The 25,000-nt window shown below is 35.6% G+C and overlaps 1 protein-coding gene across 2 annotated transcripts in view; it reads left to right on the forward strand.

The window, feature by feature from the left end:
• Positions 1 to 25,000, forward strand: part of LOC144970952 (uncharacterized) — a 326,090-nt gene that overhangs the window by 76,260 nt on the left and 224,830 nt on the right. For both annotated transcript variants that reach the window (XM_078911163.1, XM_078911162.1), the window contains 3 exons: positions 10,730 to 10,819; positions 11,621 to 11,739; positions 15,348 to 15,877. In XM_078911163.1, coding sequence (XP_078767289.1) covers positions 10,734 to 10,819; positions 11,621 to 11,739; positions 15,348 to 15,877 — 735 coding nt within the window. In that variant the 5' untranslated portion in view covers positions 10,730 to 10,733. The remainder of the gene's footprint in view (positions 1 to 10,729; positions 10,820 to 11,620; positions 11,740 to 15,347; positions 15,878 to 25,000) is intronic.

The raw sequence follows: 25,000 nt of genomic DNA on the forward strand, positions 1-25,000 counted from the left end.
CTGTCACACCTTATGGACGACAAGGCAACATAACAGTTGCTTGCCTAAGATAAAAGCATCTTATTCACTGTCATCGCAATGAAAACAAGCCCGTTGAATTGTGAAAGTTACATTATTGGAAAAAATCTGAATTGTCAACAGGTTAAAGGCCTATGTCACGAGGTGTTATAATTGTGACCAACTGTCTCAAAACGGTATTACGTCAGGCCGGGTTGCACCTGATGCTAAATTATGTGACCCATCGCCTCAAAACATTTGTCGGTCAAGACACGGTTTAAGCACCTGATGTTATATATGAGGACCAATAGCCTCAAAACGCATTGTGATGTCGGCCGATTAAGGACATTAAATTAAATTGACTTTTATAAACCCAGACGTCTCAAGACATTGGGTTGAGTTAATTTGCCTTTAAATGAGGAGATGAAAGAGGGGTAGGGATGGGGCAGGTCTCATTAATGGTCGAGTGGTTAAGACTTTGCATTGTGACCCGGAAAGTCCCGGTGCGTGCCCCGCTTTAGGCACTTTCGTTTTTTTCCTTGGGCAAGATTATTTACTCCAAATTTTCTCTCTTGGGCAACCTGGGTGAGTTCTGTTGACAACAGATATCCCATTTGATAGATTATCTATATTACTTCATGGAATACCTAGGCGACGGTAGCTATTGATGATACCGTAGCGGAAGTGCTTAATATTTTTTGTTGTTGACGAGAATGAATATCATATTTTAGCGCACTAAATAACAATAATTCAAATTTGCGACCAGTTAAGCTTTACTTTGACTTTTAATATTTGGTTTATTCCTACATAAAACCATTTGTGGTCGATAGGTCACAAATATTGAATTCAAATCTTAACAGTTCATTTACACTGTGCGGCTATGTGGTCTTGTGGTATTTCGGATCGTAAGTCCTGTATTCGAGCCTCGTGAGTCCTTGGAAAATGCTCTTTCCTCACATTCTCTCACCGTACTCGGGTGTGAAATGTGCACCTGGCTGTTAACAGCGTTGTCTCTGTCGGAATAAAAAATGTTATAACTCCTAACATGCGTCATGTCTCTTTCTCCATGTTTCGTGTTACAGTTTATCAGTGACATTTTGTTAAGCGGTTTGAGAACGTTTAGTGGATATTACACTATATAAAAGGGCAAGATATTTTTAAAATATATCTATTTATATTTTACAAATTTATATTTAAGTTAATTTCCCCAATAATTGACGAGAAGTAAGGCAACTATTGCTGCTTAAAACTAGGAGAAATAAGCAACACTAGACGGAATCAATTCAATTTACGATGATAGATGACGTGGAGATTTTGGGTTTTCCCGTTGGTGGCTACTCGCTACCTCAAAACGGTGTTACGTTGGAATGATTAAGTAGTCATTCAGAGCCATTGAGCCCATAAAGCCGGAGTTTATCCCGGTTTCTATAGCGTGAAACGGACAATAGCAATTGCTTGCTATCTTTTGGATAGGACGCTAGTCTAATTCTAACTCAAATATCCATTCACTGCTGGGTGGACAGGGGGTGGGGGGGGGGGGGTGTCAGAAAAAATCTCGACTGCACCCGGGATCGATCTTGGTCTCTTTGCGTGTGAAGCGAGTGCTATTTAAGACACTGGAAATTGAATTTATAGCAAGATATCTCATACTTGTATTCAGTTTGGATGCGTTTTTGAGGAGAATGAATATCATAATTTAGAGTGCTAAATAGTAATAATTAAAATAAATAATAAAAACAATAAATAATAAGATTTCCTTTTTTCATCCCCATGCAAATGTGACTTTAGGGTCTATTCCAAGGGAAGACTGGAATGACCCCGGCGACGACCTCAGAGCAGCGCCGCAAAGTGAGCTAATGCGAGGTGATTTGCTCAAGGCCAAACAAGCGCAGCGGTGGGGGATCGAACTCGATACCTTTCGGGTACGAATCATAGACCGTAATGCTGAGCCACGTTGTCCCTACCAGTTTAGCGTTACGTTGGTATTTTAGCATCTGGTTTATCCCGATATATAATACCGTTTAGAGACGATGATTCACATTAATTTGTCAACAAAAAACATGATTTGTTGACAAAGGAGAATCCCGAGATGTCCGATTCGTCTGTCTCCGTCAGGGAATTGACGCTTCCGTTCGATTTGGTTATTGTAATGTATTTGATCTGTGGGAGGGCAAGATTCATCATACTTTTAAACAATATAAATTTGGAAAATTGTATCTAGATATAGATACATGAAAAATTTACACAGCATTAATATTCAGAGGTTTTTAAAGCCTATTAGTTCTTAAACAATATTATACGAAACGAACGATAACAGGAACGCTTCTTTTAATTATTATTTTTTTGCTATACGCCATAGTAAAATTGGGTTTTACCATAATTCCAAAGGGGAAAGATTGTTTTGTTTCATAAACTCTAAGGGAAAAACCCCCCCAGAAATTTTCCTTGGTCTTGTCATGTTTACTTTAAACCGACGGGTACATATATGCAGGTCTGACATCCGAGCTTAATTATGGGCCTAGTATAACTTGTTGTAATAGACAATATTTTGCGTCATTTTTTTGGGGCGATTTTCAATGCAGCAATGATGAATTGGGTTATCAGACGTGCAACTAAGTGCACGTCGCTTTATAATCTAATCTCTTCTTCTAATCCATCGCAACTTTTTATACATCTATTACCCGATTGATTTAGTGAGTCACAACTGTGTATACTTAACCATTGAAAACAGGGTTGACAAGGACATAACTATATGTGGGTATTGACTTTCAAAACGCAACAAGTCTCATTTTCATCATTCAAAGAAAACCGTCATTTTTTGTCCTTTATTTATTGATTTAAAGGGTAAAATTCGTGTCTTTTGTGTCTCATAAAACAAAACCCTGAGTGTTTTGAAACTCCAAATTTTCTCAGGTGATTCTATGGAGTCCAAATGATAGCTTGAAATTGTTAACTCATCTTTACTATCAGTAAGTTTTGAAAGTCAGCTACTCAAGTATATTATTATTATTATTATTATCATTATTATTATTATTATTATTATTATTATTATTATTATTATTATTATTATTATTATTATTATTATTATTATTATTATTATTATTACAGCACAAAAACAGAAGATTAATTCATCTATACATATATCATTTTACCTCTATATCTTTGTATTTTTGATAACGGAGTGATATGATTGTAAGATCACTGGTATTAAATATATTCATTACCTCAAACGCCGAACGTCTGTTCCAGCATTTTATTTTAAAAATCACGACATGACCTAAAGAGCATTCCTGACCAAATGTTGTATTGTACTTTGCTTTAAACTTCACGAAAGTCCCAGGTTTGTGAGTTTTTGGCAAGATAGAGGAAATTTTAATCGAATAATATTTGAAGACCGAGTTTTCTTGATTTAAATAGGTGGGATTTTGTTTTCAGAGTAGAGCAGAAATGTATGTGAAATTATAGTTTTTGTCACTTAAAAAAATAAGCAAACAAAAAAAAATATTGGGCTGTTATATAGCATAATATCTATTGAACGTGCTCAAGGCGCTTTACAAAGGATCCCTCATTAAACAGCAACACGTAACATGTAAAACAAGACATGGCGTCTGTGAGGTGGTATTACAATGTTTCCGAATGAGACAACGCTGTAAACGACCAGGTACTCATTTTACACCTGAGTACGGTGTGAGAATGTGAGTAAAGAGCTTTTTCCAAGTACTCAACTATGCGCCGAGTTTTTTTTTAAAAACCCAACCCCCCCCCCCTCCAAAAAAAAAAAATCCAAAAAAACCCAAAACCAACTATCTATTGTCTTTACTTAAAAATGAAAAATAAGCCAAGTCCCATAATTTTGACCATAAAATTAATGTTATCATCTACACCATTCTGACTTAATACAGTTCTGAGTGCTTGGCTCCCATTTTGTATGATCAGTATCAACTTTAAATGTACTTTTAGACATCTGACTCACCTCGATATAACACAAGATTAAGGCGATGGGTCACTATTTATTATCTGCTGGTATCGGAAACTTGCTCACTAATTTAAGCTTAAATAAATGTGAATGTTCAATGGCTTGTTGATACAGTTATAAGCATTTTTAAAAATCTATTGGTAAATCAGGCTATACGTAGCAACGTCATGCCTGAATACTGGTGTTTTCAAGTTGGACCTGGACTGACGGTGATTGCTTCGTGCTCATTCTATTTTTGACAAAATTATCACAAAGAGAATGTTGTTGTACCCTGAGGCATAAAAAAAGGTAGATCCTGTTTAAAAAAAAGGAAAACGCTGATACAAAGTCAATTTAATAAAATAAATTGACCAATGAAGATCTCAGTATTAATAGTACTTGAGTCACCCTTTTATGATTTTTAGCTTATCAGTCATAAACTTAACCCTCTCCTTACCACCCATTTTCAGGATTTTCCCCAAAACTTTAAACCCAACTAACACAAAATATATTTTTTATCAGTCAGACATAATAGCAGTAAAATTCTTGCGATACATAGCAAAACATGCTCTACAATACACTGTTCATTTTCTTCAAAATGTATGCTGTACAAAAGAAATTTTAATAAGGAAAAGGTTGGGGTTGTATCGTAACGAATGTGACGATTTTCCTATAGTTGGTAAATTAGAGGGTTAAAGAATAATCACCTCAATTCACTCTCCAATTATTTTTATAATAAAATTAATCTAAGTACCCTTTCTCAGTGCTAAGATTTTATGTTTTGTATTCTCTCCATAGCCTAATCCAAATTACAAAAAAACTTCCTGTTAATTAAGTACGTAAAACATTACGCTGTTCAAATTGAAACAAAACTATAATTAGTTATGACCAAGCCTCATTCCAAATTTCAAAAACCTTACTGGTTGGTTGTAGAATGGCGGGCTATTTTACACATTTCCAGCAAAATATTCTTTTTAAATTGTATGTTTTGTGTTATTGAACACTACGTCAGTTACAATAAAAGTGAAAATCTCAAACTTGTAGTGCGTCTTAAGGTTTTCTATTCTAAATGTCTGAAGTGGTGGTAAAATTGAGAGCGTTATTTTAAATTTTCACGTTGCACTTTTTGTGACAGGCGGTAGTATCTTTCTAATGGTTAGTTTTTGGGGATGCGACTGTTATAAAATATATAAAACGCAACGTATTGCCAAACAAAATACAGATGATTCAGAAAATGATCGTTATAATTTTCATCAATACAGTGTATGCAACAGCCCTTCGGTCATGCTGTTAGAAGGATTACAAAAACGGTGGGAGGTAGAGAACCACCGAAGCAAGTAAAAAAAAGTGGGGAGAGAGAGAGAGGGGGGGGGGGATACACAAACTAACACACACACACACACACACACACACACACAAAGAGGGAGATAGAGAGAGTGTGTGTGTGTGTGAGAGAGAGAGAGAGAGAGAGAGAGAGAGAGAGAGAGAGAGAGAGAGAGAGAGAGAGAGTAAAAACACGGTGTGTGAGAGACTAGAGGGATGATGGAAAGGGAGTATTGCTATAATTTTGAATGATATGACGCGGTTATTGACCCAGCTTAGAAATTGAAGATAAAAAATGAATACTTTCGGCTTTTCCACTAAGTCTCCATGCTCCCTGCATTTCATTCAACTTCTCAAAAGGTCACGTAAGATTAGGACTAAACTTCATTTGCTAACTGTGCAAGTTACCTGTCAGACACCCTATCTCTTATTGCTATTTTCAGTATTCTTTTCCACCAGGCGTCGAGTGGGATGATACAAGTAAAATGCCTTACCCAAGGAAACAAAGCGGATCCAACGTTTTGTTATCATTAAAATCCAGCTGGTCACTGACTTTGGTTACGATTATTTTAATATATTACCGGATATTCAATGACTTTAGTCTCTTAACTTATCTTCTTCTTCTTTCAGCTTATCCCGCAGTTTGCAGGGTTGCCATAACGAATGTCACATCTCCATAAATCTCGGTTCATAGCCTCATCCTTCTCCAAGCCCAGATCTCTTAACTTATCAAACTTGAGCTTTTTATATATAGCGCAATGTCCACTAGATGTACTCAAAACGCTTTACAAAGGGTCCCTGACCAACAGCGACATGTTATATGTAGAACGAGAGATGACACCTGTTAGGCGATATTACACTTTTTTTTTCCACAGAGACAACACTGCTAACGGCCGCAGCATAACTTATAAAACACTTTAATTTCATAAATCGGATCATTGATACTATATTCACTTTAAGAATGGTGCATCCAATCTGTTATATTTAAAAGATAAATAATAAAAACTTCAACTACACATACTTAATAAATGTTCCAATACGAGCCGACCACGTGACAATGATATTATGTCCGAATGGACTAGATAAGGATAATTCAGTTTAAAATGAAAATAAATGATTTTCTATAAGTTTAACATTCGATCCAAAAGTAAATGAGTACCGGCAGTGACTGATATTGTCTGAGTGTTAGGATGCATACCTTGCGATTGGTTCTGCATGAAATGAAAATATGATTCCGCATGGCCTGCTGCAAAGGGATTCGATGAAGCATTGTTAAACATATTGATAAACTAATTGTTAAACGAGTTGAATCTTTGGAAATGCCTATATAAATGATCAATATTCAGCGTGCCATCTCAAAACTATCTTTATTGAAGAACTGATTTTAAATTAAATCTTATCATTTAAGCTTAGACTCAAATTATAATCACCTCGGCACAATACAGTTTTGAGAGATGGGTCTTTTAATATCATTTGTTCACTATCACGCTCAGTTGGTAGAACACTAGCTGTACACACCAAGGGATCAAGACCGATCCAGGGTGCAGTCGAGATTTTTCTCTGTCCCACCCCTACCCTCTTGTCCACCCAGCTGTGAATGGGTGGTGGGTTTGTTAGATCTGGCGAAAAATACTTTACAATAGACTAGATCCTATCCAAAGGATAGCAAGCAATTACTATTGTCCGTTTCAGGCTATAGAAAACGGGATAAACTCCGGCTCCATTGGCCTAAATTACGCAATGCATCTCGACTTCATTCATTTCTATACACAGCAAAGTTTCTTAACCCTAGCCTTAACAACCATAGGAAAATAGCCACATTCGGTGGGATACAGCCAACATTATTCTCATGTAGGTCCGGGGTGCAAAGTCGAGTCCCTGTAAAAGGCTCTTAACGCACAGTCTCTCATCATACTCAGGTGTAAATGGAGTACCCGACCGTTAACATTGTTGTTTCCGATGCAATATATATATTTCAGTGAAAGTGAACGTAAATTGTTGTGTTTATTTCAGTTGGCATCGTACATTTTCGTCTTTGCAATTATGATGGTTCGTAATTACATAAAAGTTGTTTGTTTCTATGTCTGCATGAAGAAGTTGTTCGTTTCCAACATATTCATTCAGACATAGAAACAAACACCTTTCGTATAATTACGAACCACAATAATCGAGTAGCCGAAAACGTACTGAAATAAACAAATCACTCTACTTTCACTTTCACTTCCTGGTGAGAGCGAATGCTCGAAACAATATTGTACAAATTGATCAGCATTATACTTGATATATATATATATATATATATATATATATATATATATATATATATATATATATATGTGTGTGTGTGTGTGTGTGTATGTGTGATAAATCAGTATAGATACATACTGTAAATATTGTATCTAATGTATTGTTTAATAAAGGATAACGGTGCATTTGATAATTTCATCATCGAATAATATCACGGCAAAAGTTCGAAAAATGTCATCTTCAATAGAATCAATGGTGGTCGTCGACATTAGAAAAGGCTTGCTATTTCACGAGAAAGATGTCACTCAGTATTACAAGACATTGGCAATACCCTGTAATCGCATCATCTGCTCCAAGAACTTGTTGCAGCATACTCGCCCAATTATGATACCATAATTATTATCATCATCGCCTCTCGCTCTCTCGCTCTCTCTCTCTCTCTCTCTCTCTCTCTCTCTCTCTCTCTAATCACATCTTCTTTGATCCAAAATAATTGAAGATAACGTTGTGTCTCTTTCTTCTCCACCTTTTCTCCGTCCTTCGTTCCCTCTACCTTTCTTTTATACTTCAAAATCTATTCACCCCCCCCCCTCACCCTCGCCCCCCCCCTCTCTCTCTCTCTCTCTCTCTCTCTCTCTCTCTCTCTCTCTCTCTCTCGGACTCCCTTTGTTCCTTGAGATTGTATCCCTTTTTCTCGCAGTCTCCCTCGCCTTTTTCACTCCCTACCTATTATGTCCCTTGTGTCCGGTATAAAGGCCTTAGAAGAGAATGCTTCATGTGATTATCCCATTGCCCTCTCCCCTCTATCTTTCATTCTCTCTCTTTCTTTCTTTCTTTCTTTATCTCTCTTTCTTTCTCTATTTTTCTCTATCAAAAGCAAACACGCTCTTGCTAGCTTATTGCCACTCCTCCTTTCTCGCACCCATTTTCCATTTAATCCCAGCATCTCATTCAAGCACCTTCCTGGTCTCAACCAATTAAATTTTACCCTCCAGGACTTGGCATTACTCTGAGGACTTGTCTTTTATGTATTTGTTATTATTTTCTCAACTTAGTTTCTGTTACTCGTTCTCCTCGTTGTATCTTTCCATCCACTTATCCCACTACCTATCCTAACATTATTTAAGCCGTCTATCGATCAATCAATCCATCCATACATCTATGTATCTATCTATATATCTATCTATTTATCTATCTATCCAGCTATCTATTTGTTCTTCTAATCATCGATCAGTCAATCAATCAATCGATCAATCAATCAATCTGTCTATTCATCTATCTATCTATAAACATCTATATTATCTGACTATCTGTTTCTTTGACTTGTCTTTCAAATGTTATTTTCATAACCGCATCAGAGATGTTTTATCTATAATCAAACAACCTACAAGTGATATAACAAAATATCTCTTTAAATATTGGGAAACGGTTTGGCATAGCCATTGTTGTTGGAACAATATTGACATATTTCTCAAATGTAAGTGACTTTTCCTTGTTTTTGCTGATGACAATGGCGATGATCGATACGACTATAGAGTGAATGGAATAACAGATTGGGTATTCAATCTCTCCACAAGGAAGGAATTGTAAACCCACTGCATATCTGATACGGCTAAATAGTTTTCTTTCTAGTGCATACTAGGTTGTCAAAGTCTGTAGAGGTAAATCAGACTAACGTGAAAGAAATGTAGTTGTGTCAAAATGACTGATTCGGATGGATTTGATAAAGCTCATTTTCCTCGCCAACAAAATCCTATTTATTGGTTCACAATAAAACTTTGAATTTTGAATTATTTCAAAATCGAAAAAACAAAGCGAGAATATTTCTTTTCAGGAAAGGTCCTTTAGAAGTATTTAATATGAATGGTATTTCCAAAACCTGAGTCGATTTCAAGGAGAAAAGCAAATGACCTTTATAAGAATTGTGTGCGTACCACCAAAACTCCCACTTGAAGCAATTTTTAGATACGATACTTCAAAAAAGCATCGTTCTCTGCATTTCAGTTTTTGTATAAATCACTACATTTTCAGCTTTATCGGCGACCGAAACACTGTTTCAAAAAGTAAGGTCTTGTCTTTAATCACCATGTGACCGTGCAAGTGGCAATATGCAAAAATAATGGTCGGTAAACTCCGATATATAACATACACAAATGAATTAATATGGAACAATTGAAATTCTTTGGTAAAACAGTGACCTGAAACATTGCGAAAAACAGCATTGTTAGTCAAATTTAGCAAAAGTTTGTCCTTTCGTTGATAACAAACCCTTCTAAAATCAATATGAAATCTTCAAATATCACACCAAACACACAAAGAAACCAACAAAAAAGAACAATAAAGCATTTTTTTGAAATGGAGACTATAGCTGAAATTTTTTAAGACGACAAGTCACGAATTCTTGACTAAATTTTCCGCACTACGGACGATCTTGTTACCGTGGCAACGGCGCCATCATGACATTTTGAAATCATATCAATGTTTGTACAAACTCTGTTACAACAACACATCAAAACAAAATCTTGAAATATTTCAATCGATTTTTCTTTTCAATGGCATTAGTGATTTTCACTTCCTTGATTTGTAAATATTTATAGCCTGTTGCAAACCTTGCAAATGAACTTACTGTCAATTATGGCATGATTTAGGACCTCACATCCTTCCATATCAAAACATAATTTGAGATGATTCACAGTAATGTGACGATAACTGCAATAGTAGCATTAAAATAACATATAGGGGACAATATTGATTTTATACAATCAACGCTAGCAAGAGTTACAACTTTGTGGTAGAAGTAAGGAATAATAAATATCATTTCCTTTTTGAAAATAATAATTGTCATTATTGTCTTATTGCAAAGGTCGGCCATAAATCAAATGACAGCAATATTCATGGTGGAGGGCTGTGTTGACCGCCCGGGGAGAAAAATATGTTTGACAGTTGAATTCTCTGTCCTTGGGCCTTCAACATGGTCATTTTCCTTAATGGATATGTTTTTTTTTTTTTGCTCTGTTATTGATTTTTTTTGTCACAAAAAGTCTTGTATCCAGACATGAAGTGCTTCCAATATATTAATTTTCGCTATTGACCCAATTAATTATTAATAAGTAAAGATAGATTCTTGCTTAGAAACCGTGGTATCTTTGAGATATCATCAGCCTGAGAGACAATCATTATAGTGTTGCTACCTCTGTCCATTTCCAGATGAATGAAAGAGTTCAAAGGGTTTCCACCGCCCGGCCTGAACTCGGATGACCCTGGAATCCTCGTCATGTCCAAGCTAATGCTGACAAGGTAAGACAAATGAATTTTATTCATTCTTAACCAGTTGACGGCCGTACTCTGGATAAACACGTATTTAACATTTGGCCAGAAAACTCATCCCTCAGATTTCGATCGATTTAAATGACCCTCATCTTGGCAAAAACTCTCAAAATCTGGGACTTACTTCGCGAGGTCCCAAGTTGTGCTCGCCAGATCAATCATACTACTCGTAACATAAATATATGTGTAACTGTAAACTTATTTAGTTTACTTGAGGAAATTTAGTGAGAACTAATCACCCAAATTGAGCTCTAAAACAATAACAAAGAGCAAACGCACGCCAGCTTCATTTATTATACTAGAATGGTATTTAAAGGATTCTTAGTCTTTGAAACGTTTAATAAATAAAGTTTGATCCAAAAAAAATCTGAACTTTGACAAACGACACAATCTAATTTTAACGTTACAACATCCTTTAATTCTTGCTCAGACAAGCAATCTGATAGTACACTGATCTTAGGTTAGTCTAGATACCGAAATACGATGCAACACATTACAATTTAAACAAACATACCATATCAATGAAAAAACAGTACACACCAATAAAGACCATGTGTTCACTTGTATATACACTTTTTATATAATGGCTCAATTACGTCAGATTACATATTACTTTTGAAAGTCTTTTTCGTTAAATGCTGAGTTTAATCATATGGTTGGTTCTTTCAGATTAATGGCGTAAGATTTAATACAACTTTTTGTCAAGTTCAGCAAAGAATTAATCCTCTAAACATTATAATTCCTATACGACTACAATTTTATCTTTATTAGGACTGGAACCACGGTCCTAAAGCGTCGGCGGTACAGTCGAACCCGAAGACCACGCAGACAGTCAGCGCCAACAGTCTTGCAACGAAGTGCCCACTCCAGAGCTTCTGGATTCTCTCCAGGTAAATAGTCACATTGCACTTTGCAGTAAAAATAAATTTATGGACCACCGTAGCAATTCGCAACTATAGCGAGGTTAAAGATAATAGATTTTCTTCAACGAAGAAAAATTGATCATTTATATAGCCCAATCCTCAAGCCGATTTCGAAGCGCTTTACAAGGGGTTCTCCAGCCAACAGGAACGCTTAGCATGTAGGACGAGAAATGGCGGTTATAGGGCGATATTACAGATCTTTTGCATCGGAAACAACAATGTTAACGGTCGGGTTCTCCATTTACACCTGAGTACGATGGTAGAATGTGAGTAAAGAGCCTTTTACAGGGACTCGACTTTGCACCCTGGACCTACATGAGGATAATGTTGGCTGTATCCCACCGAATGTGGCGATTTTCCTATGGTTGGTAAGGCTAGGGTTAAGAAATTCTATATAGTGTCCTTAAACAGTTAACTGTGGTACTCTTGAAAACTTATATTTTAAAGAAAACTCGTTTAATATCGATCTATATAAATTAGCATCATCTTGGCAAAAACTATCAAACTTTGCGGAATAAATTTCAACAGTCAACTTAAATGTGACTACTATAGTTCACTGTTGAAATTTATTTTAGTGATGCCGATGTTGATGTTGTGTTTTTTCGTATATATGTAATAATTGATTTATAGTGCGCAGTCCATTAAGAGCTCTAAGGCACTACACATACAAAGACAATAGGTAACACAAAACGTGTAGTATTGTCGATATTCAAAATCCTGGTTGAAAAGGAATGTTTTTAAAAGTTTTCTAAAATTACTGAGCTCGGGATATCGTTGATTTGTTTGTCTCTTACTCAATACCTTTTTGTATATTACTTTAATCATTCGGGTGATAGATCATTGGAAATGAAGAAAAACGAATGATAGCGTTCTTTAATATATTCTCGTTTCAAAGACTTATTATATAATATAGACGTCTACGGCCAAGAATTTTAAGGGGAGGGGCGACACCTGAAATATCGATTTTTGGGTCAAAATATAAAATTTCAGTTTTTTATTTATTATAAAAGAACAATCATTTTTTCACATATTTTCAGCACTGAGAAGGTGATTTGGATAATATAAAGTTTGTAAATCGTCTTTCATAAACATGGAAGTCGACATGAAAATACCAAACTTTTCAATTTTTTGTGAGAATTCAACTGAAAATAATAGGGCTGAAAAGCATTATAATACATATCGATGTTGTAGATTTTGATATCGATAGTTTAGTCTACTCTTTGCCCGTCTAGTTGACAAGGTTTCAGTCTCATAAATATCACAATATGGGCAGGGGAGGGGTTTAGAAACTGTTAGTCGCGAACAAAGATTGTGTGTCAAACAGCTGATAAGAGGTCAAGTTGTCAGGTAAATACAACGTGATCACGAATGGTGGGATCTGATTGGCTGACCTTGTTCTCGACCTCCGACTCCGCGCCAGGGATTGGATGTTGAGTCAGGGTGAAAGTTCGCCTCTATTACTATTACTTTTACTACGATTTGTTTACATTCCGATTGATCAATTGTTTTATCAAATTTTGACACGTATTCACGTTAATTATCTCTAAATATTTCCAATTTTTACTGGATTATTATAAATATACCTAAAGTGACAAAAAAATCCAAACGTTGGCAACAATTATTTGCTACATAAGCCAAGAAAGCAAGAAAGTTATGATGGCTCGTGGTTGACCCGTGGCCACAAATCTTTGATTGGAATGTGGTGTGTGATAGTAGTATTATGATAAAGCGATTCCAAGCAATGCCGCAGCGGAAAGAAATGAGATGGGCTATTCTTGCCGGTCTTTACCATGGTTATTCCACCAATGACTTCCCTCAACATAGGTATTGTCCTCCTGAACCGGACTCCATATGCTTTTATAAAAAATATATTGCTGCCCATGTGTATCCTGTTGACACAAGCAGCGTCTACATACACCTTTGAATTTTGATTTGCTTCATGAGCACTTGAAGCTTGTATATGATTTGTTGTGAGATGAAGACAGCACAAAATCCAAACGAAAGGTCTCATAATTCTGTTTGGTCAAGATGCCATAAAACATACTTCCATTCCCTGAAAAAAAGTTGAGTTTGGTGCAGAGTATAATTTTGGTCCAACAGAAATAACATCCTGAAAGTGTCTTTGAGCATCGGTGGACTGGGAGAACACTCCCAGATGTTGAGTCAGGAAGCAGAGTCAAAAAGACTTGACCAAAGCATAAGGGTTGCTCAACATAAAGAGAAAAAAAAAGAGGCAAAATGAAAGCTCAGACCCGTGAAAAAGCCCAGAGGGAGGCAGAAAAAGAACACGGGGGACCCTCATACGGTGCTGGTATGTTTTGAGCTGGTTGTACCGTTTTGTCTTATTATTTTCATTCATAGTTATCTTTGATCTCGTTTTTCTCAAAATGACATTTTTTAACAATCTTTTTTATCTTATTTTGTCATTTATCAATCAATTTGTTTAAAACTTTGCATGTCTAGAGCTATAGTGATTATCTAAAATCATACAGAAGGAATTTTAAATATCTTTATTATTTTTTGAAAAATTGACATTTTTATGTCAAAAAACATGATTTTTATCATACCGAAAAAAAATTTTTTTTTTAATTTATAAATAAAAATCTATTAAAAATATTAAAAAAATGCTCTGTATTTTTTTTATAATATACAAAAATACAACCATGCAAAATTTCAAGAAAATTCCATGGAAACTTATTGAGAAAGTAACTTTTAAAAATAGCACCCAGAGAAGAGTAAAATCCAAGATGGCGGCCGTCACCATGGCAACCGGACACGCCCACCGAAATAAATCACATGGTTCGAATCCATTGGTCATAGGCAATGTCCCAATATAAAAACCTATTGGATATAGCCATTATTCTTGAAAATAGTTTCAGGTGTCGCCCCTCCCCTTAAGTCTTGTCCTAACACAAACTATAAACACACTCAAAATGAGACATTAACTTTTGTAAACATCGTGATCTATTGACGGTGTATGTATAAGTGCACAGAGAATGTTAACACGAGTCATCAAGTGGAGTCACTATTCATCAGTTGATTTCGAGTTGTATCCAAGCTTTTTTTCAGGTCTCTCCGTTAAAACAGCAAAAATAAATTAGGTAGGTCTCTTAGATGAAAAATAGGTGGGGATAGATAAGCATGCCATCCAAATGATAGCGAGCTGTTGATACGGTTTTTTGACACTACATTAATCAGGATAACCTCTTGCCACCATGAGCCTTTTTGCTCTAAAACTGTCTCTTAAAAGTCGTTAAACGTAAAAGAGAAACAAAAACCTAAAATCAGACCCCAAAAAAAAAGAAGCAAATAATAATAACAAAATCTAAGCTAACATTCACAGCAAATGAAAATTAGTAACCGGAACTAATTTTTTAAACAAGTATTCAGGAAGTATTCGCGGGGTTCACCAATGAAAAGAGTACCAAAATATATCTTGAAATGAAATTCAAATTATCATGATAATCTAATAGCCATATGACTGTCTATCGATCAAAGTGTCTTTTTTTAAAAAAAAAAGAGTAAGCCAGAATACTACTTAATATTTCTTCTTCACTTTTTCTTGTCCACAACAGGTCAATCACCGACTTTCAGCGATAGGAGACCTTTTTTTGATTTAGGATTCCTTCCAAATATTCCAGAGTATGGTCGTGCTAGAGCCGATCTATATAGAGTTCGTTCTGACCCAATCCAGTGTCGCTGCGATTCATTAAAAGCCAATTCTGACTATCTACGCGCCACTTCTGACATGCTTAAGCTAAAATCAGACGCACTCCGTTCTAAATCGGAACAGCTCTCTTCTAAAACCGATGCTGTCAACAACGATGAGCAAAAAACAATCCTTGCAAAGTCGGAAGACCTCAGGGTGAGAGCAAACCATCTACGAAGAGAGTCCGACGCTCTTCGGGAGAAAATTGAATTCATTCGGAAAGAGAGCGAGTCCTCTTTGATGTTTCCAGATTTCCACGCATTTAGAGGGGATAACGCTTCCTCTTCCTCCGCCTTCTTACACCTTAACGCGCCTTCCAGCAGTATGTGTCCGCCTACGCCCATTCCTGAAATTGAAAGAGTTACGCCTGAACCTTCACAATCACCAAGACCAAAGGTAAGCAATACGTGACGTTCTTTTAAGATTATGCATAACTATTTACTTTCTGCCGAAAGCATTGTTCAAAGAAAAACACCCCGTTCTCCAACTCATCCTATTTAAAAAACAAACAAAAAACAGACAAAACAAACAACAACAACAACAACACAGCAAACTACAAAACAATAATACAAAGGATATAATACACTTTGGTAATTTTATACAAAACTTTCAATCAAGCTCAAAATTGAATAAACAAAAGGTCTGTGCAGGTTATAATGATCGAGATTTTTTTCTCAGTAATATAATTAACATTGAACATGTATCAAGGAATTTATTGCTGGAGTTTATCTAATAAATAATTTTACAACAATAATATGACAGTTGAACAATCAGAGAATTGTTATTGTTTGGTTTATATGTTTATTTTAGGCAATAATGGATATGAAAGATACATTTACATAGACTTTCCAATAAATACAGGTAAAATCAATAATAAATCAAAGGAAACTAACCAAAAAAAGTCCTTTGTAGTCGTCAACTTTCAACTTGTACGACATTCTGATTCACTTCTTTAATACCATTTTTAAAAAATCAAATTGTGAGCAGAGTATATTATTGGGAAATGTTTGACTTTGAAGTCAGAAATAATTTCAAGAGTTTCTCCTTCAGAGACCCGAGAATGAAAAATGCGCTTTAAAAGCACTCCGTGTTCTAGTTCAATCAGTTTCATCTGAACATTTAAAAAGACTGGTGAAAACACTAGAAAAGTTGCTTTGTCCAATGGGAATTATTTCTGGTACATCAAAGGTTACTGTTTATGACGTTTGTTTTAATATCCATTCACTGCAATCAATTCCCCTATTATGGTTTACTTCATTTTATTCTTAAAACAGCTGGCAAATTGCAAATATTATGGTTGAAGGTAACTGAGAATAAAATCATACTTATAATCTTTGATCTTTGTCTGCTTTAGGGATAGAGGTGACAATGAGAATAGAAAAACTCGCCTGAACATTGGGTTAAGCCTGGTCCCATTACTTGTGCGGTGGTTGCTTTTGCCATTTAGGACACAACGTGTATGTCACATTTGGGGATAATAAAGGCTTAACCATCTTGAGCTTGGAAACCAATTATTTATGCTTTGTTGAGCTTAAAACTCTGATAATATCCCATACGAAACCTTAAATATTCCAGAGACAGGATAAGTCTGTCACACTCCAACCCATTAAGGCCTTTTTTCCTAGAGGCGTATTGTGATAATTGCCAGTATATTGAGTATGCTGTCCTTGTGGACCATTAGTATTCCACCCGTCGTCCTCCATTAACCTACAGCCCAAGGCTTGTCTCCGCCACTACCAATCTATCCATCTCTCAAAACGACACGGTGGGTAATTGTTTTTCCTCAGTGACTTCTGAACTTTAAAGCTTATTCAAAAAAAAAAAAACTCTAATGGAGTGATGTATGCAGGAAAGCATGGAGTAAACAAATTATAGAGTGATAACATAAAAAATAGATTCTAAGCGGTGAGAAAAGGCATTGCACATGAAATCGGTTTTAGATAAATCAAGTGATTTATACAGTCGTGGGTCCCGGTGGGGTAATTTGAAGAGCACTCAACACCTGCACACTGCACACATTGACAAGTCTCTAATCACCTTTGAGTTGAGTCATTGATTTCTAATTGTAAATGTTCACCCAGTAGTGATTTTTGGTGTCCAGGTTAGACCTCAAGAACAGATTGATAGAAAGAGAGCAAGATAGATAGAGAATGAGAGAGGTTGGGGGGGGGGAAGAAAGAATAACGGAGTTAGAAAGAGAGACACCTATGGAGAGAGGCATGTGAATAGGGAAAGGGAGGAGAGAGAGAGAGGAGAGAGAGAGAGAGAGGGAGAGAGAGAGAGAGAGAGAAATAAATAAAAAAAGAAAGAGAGAGCGAGCAAAAAAGAGAGGGAGAAAGAGAGAGAGAGAGAGAGAGGAGAGTAGTAGATGATAGAGGAGAGAGAGAGAGAGAGAGAGAGAGAGAGAGAGAGAGAGAGAGGGGGGGGGGGGGGGGAGGGAGGGCAATTTATATAGTATACAGTCCGTCCCAAAAGTATAAGGTACGAGTATGTTCCACAAATAACATTCTTATTCTGTAAAATCTACATATCTTAACCCATATGTCAAGAATTGAGTAAATGTAAAGAGTAACCCAAAATCAATTTGTCTTCCAGTCTTCCCTTGGAATTGAGCCTAAAGAAATAATCTCATTCAGAGCCATTGGGCCCATGGAGCCTGAGTTTATCCCGGTTTCTGTAGCGTGAATAAATAAATAATTCTCTCCAAGAAACTGTCGAACACTCTATGTCAATCCAGCTAATTGCCCTCAACCATATATATATATATATATATATATATATATATATATATATATATATATATATATATATATATTGAATCGTGTTTGATACAAATATGGTACGAAAAGTGCTCGACATGTAGTAATGGAGCGAATTATTATTTTTTAAAATATTTACCACAATGTTTGAGACAGTCTACATTAATGTTTCAGGCTCAATTTGCCATCGTCAGGACTGAGTTGTTTTGTTGACTGTTGTTGTTTCTTGAAGTGGTTCCGGTTTAAAGTTAATTAACAAGAATTTCCGCCGATGTGGACACGTTCCGTACATCTCACTTTTCGTGTTGAGTGTGGATTCATGAGGGTGTTTGATTATAGTATATTTCTCTTCCAGGCATAAGCTACATTGTTTTGATGTTGGTGTGTATCCTGTTGCTTTAGATAACATTTTCCATGAAATGTTGTGGTCTAGTTTGTTGTCTTTTAATTTCCAAATATGTTCGCTGAGTTTTGTGGATGTTTTTTTGTTAGTGTTTCTAAATGTTGAGGTGTGGAGGTTGTATCTTGTTTTGAAATTATTTTCTGTTAGTCCTACATATTTTTCTTGCTTGTTTGTTTTAGTTTCTGTGACTGTGGCTTGGTAAATTAAACTTGATTCTAAGCATTGTTTGTTTAGCGGGCAATGTTCTTTATTTCTGCAGTTGCATTTTCTGGTGGGTGGGTTTTGCTCTTGTCGGTGGTTTATTAATATTTTTTTGTTGTGGCTTGAAATTATTTGTTCTATGTTGCGCATACACGAGTAGCTTATTTTTATGGTATTCCTGTTGATAATTTTATGTAGCTTGTGGTTTTTTGGAAAGTGTGTATCAATTAACTTCAGGAACTGCTGTCCTATGTTTGTGCTGATGTTTTTGTCGAAAGGTGGGTTGAACCAAGTTATGTGGCGTTTTCTTGTTTTGCGTTCTTCACTTGTGTGTTGGGGTTTACATGAGAGGGAGGCGTCTGTGTATTCAAATGGTGTGTTGTATCCGCTTTTTGTGAGTGCTTCTTTGTACGGGGTGGCTGCGACGTTGAATATCTCTCACGATCTTTCGGAAAACAGAGAAAACACCTCAACATTTAGAAACACTAACAAAAAAAATCCACAAAACTCAGCGAACATATTTGGAAATTAAAAGAAAACAAACTAGACCACAACATTTCATGGAAAATTTTATCTAAAGCAACAGGATATACACCAACATCAAAACAATGTAGCTTATGCCTGGAAGAGAAATATACTATAATCAAACACCCTCATGAAGCCACACTCAACACGAAAAGTGAGATGTACGGAACGTGTCCACATCGGCGGAAATTCTTGTTAATTAACTTTAAACCGGAACCACTTCAAGAAACAACAACAGTCAACAAAACAACTCAGTCCTGACGATGGCAAATTGAGCCTGAAACATTAATGTAGGCTGTCTCAAACATTGTGGTAAATATTTTAAAAAAATATATATATATATATATATATATATATATATATATATATTATAAAACAAAAACCATGAAATAATAGTGCTCAACTTTAGTATAAAAGGAGCTGTTTATAAACATTTGAAAGATAATTAAGATAGTTTTACTTCTACAGCGTTGTTATCGAGCGTTGCTCTCATCAGGAAGTGGAAGTGAAAGTACGAGATTGTTGTGTTTTCGTATTTTTATAGATTCTACTTTCACTTCCACTTCCTGATGAGAGCAACGCTCGATAACAACGTTGTAGAAGTCAAACTATCTTAATTATCTTTTAAATGTTATATATATATATATATATATATATATATATATATATATATATACATATATATATTACGGTTATATATATATATATATATATATATATATATATATATATATATATATTAAGTTTATATATGTATTATTATCATTATTTATTACAGCAAGGAACCTGTAAAAGTTCGTCCTATTGGTCACGAGTACTGTAAAACTAATCCATATGAAGCCTGACACCAAAACAAAAGTGCTGTCTCGTTTCAGAGTTCACTGACCTCAGGTTATTAATAACTTATTGTTTGATTTAACAAGCACGAGCATTACGATTCCAAAGAACAATCCTGTTGTTTTAGTCCCGAAGGTTAGGCTAATATTTAAAGCACGAATTGGGTATAGAGGCCCGTTCATATTATATTATATGTGCCGTTGTAATAAAAACATATGTACTTTTAACTAATTAAAAACGAGAAGAGAAATGGCCTTTTCTAAAACCTCTCCCCATAAATTAAATAGTAACGACAAATGACATAAAGGTTACAATAACAATTAGCGACGTCAGATTATAAAGCTTAAATTTCAATAAAATTAGTTTCTTATAAAGGAAGTATTGTTTTAAACATTTTTGAATATGCCTTTTATTCGAAGATTACGAAATCGGAATCTGTTTAGGGGTAGAATAAAATATTTCTTACACTCTTGCGTTTTGAATTCGAACTTTGTTCCCAACGGGCATTCGCAAGCTCTTGCAGCAGTTGGGAACACGTCCGGGATTCCAAACAAATAAAAAGAGGAATCGTAAGAATTGTATATTATCCACTGCTCTGACCAAAGCACATTAAAAGGGGTACAAAGCAATTTTTCGATATCGGTATATAGCTCAATTTCCAATGCGAATAAACATTTTTATACAAAGTAAGAAATAATACAAAGTATCTGTACAATTCTATAATTAGCCAACTCGTCCATAAATGTGACCCATCGCCTCAAAACGGTATTTTGTCATTGTGAATTAAACGCTTAAAAGGGATTGTAATATATTAAATTCAAGATAAGAAACTTGGATCCATAAGACAAAATTATTGAAAATAAAAGATAAAAGTTTCCCAATGTGGCAAAAAACTGAAACCTCACAGCTCTGTTCATTTCTACAATGAAAACCACTTTTGCCATCTGGTCAAGAACCTGCCTCAAGCAGGCACGCTTACTACATCAGAGGGGATTTGCCATTGTCCAACATGTACCCGTTGTGGTCAAGAGCCCAAAACCGCAGAGCGTCTAGTTAGCAGTATTAGTAGCGTATGGCTATTGTGTGGATGTTGCCCAGGAGAAGGTAGGCCTTGTCTGGACGCCGGGTTCGATCATTCTTAGTCGGACATTTCACAATCAGCTGTTCCAGCGTGATTATATCTGGGCTGGCGTCACCTTCAGGATCATTAAGGTATTCAAGCTCTTGCACGACGATCCTCCGAAAGAGGGCATCTAGTTGAACGTTGCGTTGTCACGAAGCTTCCGGGGCCGGTTCGCGACCGTACTCGATTGCTGTGATGATCACCATAACACAGTTGTGTGACACCATTAGAAGCTGCTGCTGCGATCTGGTTTTGAAAGTAGTCCTTCAGATACATTTGACCCATGAAGTCGGAGTTTATCCCGGTTTCTATAGCGTGAAATGGACAAAAGCAATTGTTTGCTACCATTTGGATAGGATGCTAGTCTATCGCAAAGTACATTCCGCCGGATCTAACAGACACAAGCTATCCAATCACTGTTGGGTCGACAGGAGGGTCAGAAAAAATATCGACTACACCCGGGATCGATCTCGACTCCTTTACTTGTGAAGAGAGTGCTCAATCATTGAGCTATCGGAACCAGTACCATCTGGTTTACCCAGATATATTACCGCTTGATGCAATAGATCACAAATGTGCCTAACTTAATGAATAGACGGAGAATGTTTTACAACTAAATGTAAAGAATTTAAAGATAACATTATGATTCAGAATGTCTGTTTCCTGTGCAGTGTAGATACGCAACTATAAATTAATGTATCTACGTCATGATTACCAATTGGTACGCAACAAACAAGCAAACAAACAAGTGCTATTACATAGTTGTGTACAAGAAGTCAGATTAAGGGTCTTTTCCCTTGATTTTTGAAAGTACCGCTTTAGTGAGATCTCTTATAACAATGTCCTCTCGTTTGTCTTCATTAGACCAACTATTCTTCTGTGGTGTCAGATTTGACAATGAATGAATGAGAAAAAGGACGAGGGGGAGATTGAAAGAGAGAGAGAGAAGGAGAGAGAGAGAGAGAGAGAGAGAGAAAGAGAGAGAGAGAGAGAGAGAGAGAGAGAGAGAGAGGGGGGGATATTACACATCTTGGTAAAATTATGAGTCAAAATTGTGTTTATATTACACCCTTTCTCCCTCCATATGATAGTGATGGAATGACGGATAACTGTAAATAATCTACACTCATCTGAAAACCCCTTTGCCATTACATTTATAACCAAAACACGATGATCCCCTTGCCCGTGCGTAGAATAAGTTTATAAATAAATAAACAAATCAATAGATCACCTAAACTTTTAAAAGATAAATCACAATGATAATTATATTTCAGTCCTCATTAAGGAAATTATTATGCTTACATCGCTGAATTATAAGAATGAATAATTAGGTATTATAATTTATCATTTTTCACAATAATAATAGCACAATATAGTAAATAAAAATAATTTAAAGTAGATAAGAGTAAGCGTGATATATAATACGTTCATATATATTATAATATTATATATATATATATATATATATATATGAGAGAGAGAGAGAGAGAGAGACATATATATATATATATATATATATATATATATATATATATATATATATATATAAAACAAAAAGGTTAAAATAAATAAAGTGAATTCTATGTAAACATATTTTTTTATCAACACTGAAAGACGTAATGGAATTTAAAAAGTAAATATACTTTGCCAATTTCGACAAATGTCGAATCTGAGATGTGCAGGGACTTTGTCAACTTTGACAATTGTCGAAAATGAAAATATGGTTGGAATTACCGTGAATACTAAAATGTACGAGGCAGAAGTATTTTGATAGTTTTTTGCCGACGACTTTCGTTCACTGTGCGAAGAGATATATACAAAAGGCAGCTGCTCTGAGACATTTTGAAGGCGTTTAGACAATGGGTTAGAAAATCCTCAATAAACTTTGCGATGTTACGAAGGGAACACCTCTCACCGAGTCAGGGAGTCAAGCAGTCGATGAAATATGTGGTTTTAGACGGACGTCAAATAATTTGGTTCGTGGAGAAGTTGCCTTCTCCTGATAAACACCATCTAATAAGATTTTCAACGTGCACAGGTGATCTATCAATTCAAAATTTGTAAGTTTCGATAAAAGATAAGCGGTCAGCCTTGTCACACCATGAGAGCAGAGAATCAATTATTTTTTTTTTCAATCTGAACCGTTGTTGTTTAATATAGGGCTGTCTGGTGTCGTCAGAAATTGTAGATACAATATCAGGCTTTTGCTTCTGCAATCATTAATATAGATTGTAAATAGTAGTGGTGAAAGTTAACAACCCAAAGACCTAAGTACTCAGTAGTTGTGACAATGGAGTTTTATGTGAGACTGAACTAGACTGTACATACTATAATATATCAGTTGGAAATTCAAGGACCTAAAAGATAATGAATTTATTTATGTTTAGCTCAAGCATTTTTCTTATTAGCAGATGTGGTGTTAAATGCTGATAAAGAGTCAACAAAAACCACCAGCAGTAACTGTCCAGTAAGATCTAAAAATAACGCCTCCGCCATGTCAGCATTAGTCATCAAACAATAACGTTGTCCAATGTGAGCAAATAGGGGATTAATAATCTTGCCCAAGGAAAAAAGTGCCTGAAACGGTGCTCGAACCCGGGACCTTCCGGATCACATTACAATACATTAGCCATTCGGTCACTTTATGGTTTACAAAAAAAATATTTAAAAAAAAACTAGAAAAAAAAAAGAAAAAAAAATATAAAGAAACAAATAACACAAACAACAAAAAGAAAAGAAAACAAAACAAAGCAAAACAACACACAACAAAAAAAAACAAACCCCAAAACAACATAGTTTGCCGTAGTGCAGCAAGCAAAGGGAACTAATAGGGCAAAGTTATTTGCTCAAGGAAAAACGAACGACAGGGTGTTCGAACTTGAATCGTCTTGGTGTAAATGCTATACCTCAGCCGCTGCACGGACCATCTCGTTTTTAATCCCTCTATCTATTGACATCTTTTTCTCAAAACTTTCCTTGGATCGTAATATTAAAGAATGAGACAAAAATGCCTCGAGGTATGTTAGCTCATAAAAACAAAATCAAAAGTAGCAACATTTATTGAGAGTGTGTCTTTGTCCCTGGTTTAAGTCGCTTGATCTCTAGGCGTAATCCTAGAGGTGTGATGCATTGTTGGTTTAACATTGGTTAAGCTGGATGCGTTATATTGATGCTATGCGTTTAGGTAGAATACTCATAACATCTGACAGTCACATTAAACATATAAACGCACAAAACTGTTAGAAGCCTTTAACGTTTATAGTCTGATTGGTAGAATTAAGTGAGATTTTATCACTAACAAGCTGTCTAAAAATAATAAATAAACCAAGCGATGTCAACTTCATTCCCTTTATGTAACATGTGAGTGATATCAGAAAGCATTATAAAACATGTGAGTTGTCCTCATTATTATGTTCTATATCCACTACAAAATTAGGAAAAGAACTAGCGTTATTCGCATTCGTCTAACAGTTTTTCATCTTTCATAAAATTATTTGGCAATACTCTTCAACAGTCGTAACGTCACTTTCTTCCTAATGACGCATGGTAACTTAGTAACACTGGCTCTAAACTATCGGAACAATGGCGGACGCCCGTATGAAATATTTCTCCGGCGAGCATAAAAGCGTATCCCGAGGGGAAAAAAAAACATAAATTTGATCATGTTTTGA

Source organism: Berghia stephanieae, chromosome 4 (assembly GCF_034508935.2).
Source record: "Berghia stephanieae isolate SIO BIC M18660-M18661 chromosome 4, UCSD_Bste_1.3, whole genome shotgun sequence".
In the NCBI taxonomy this organism is placed as follows: domain Eukaryota; kingdom Metazoa; phylum Mollusca; class Gastropoda; order Nudibranchia; family Aeolidiidae; genus Berghia; species Berghia stephanieae.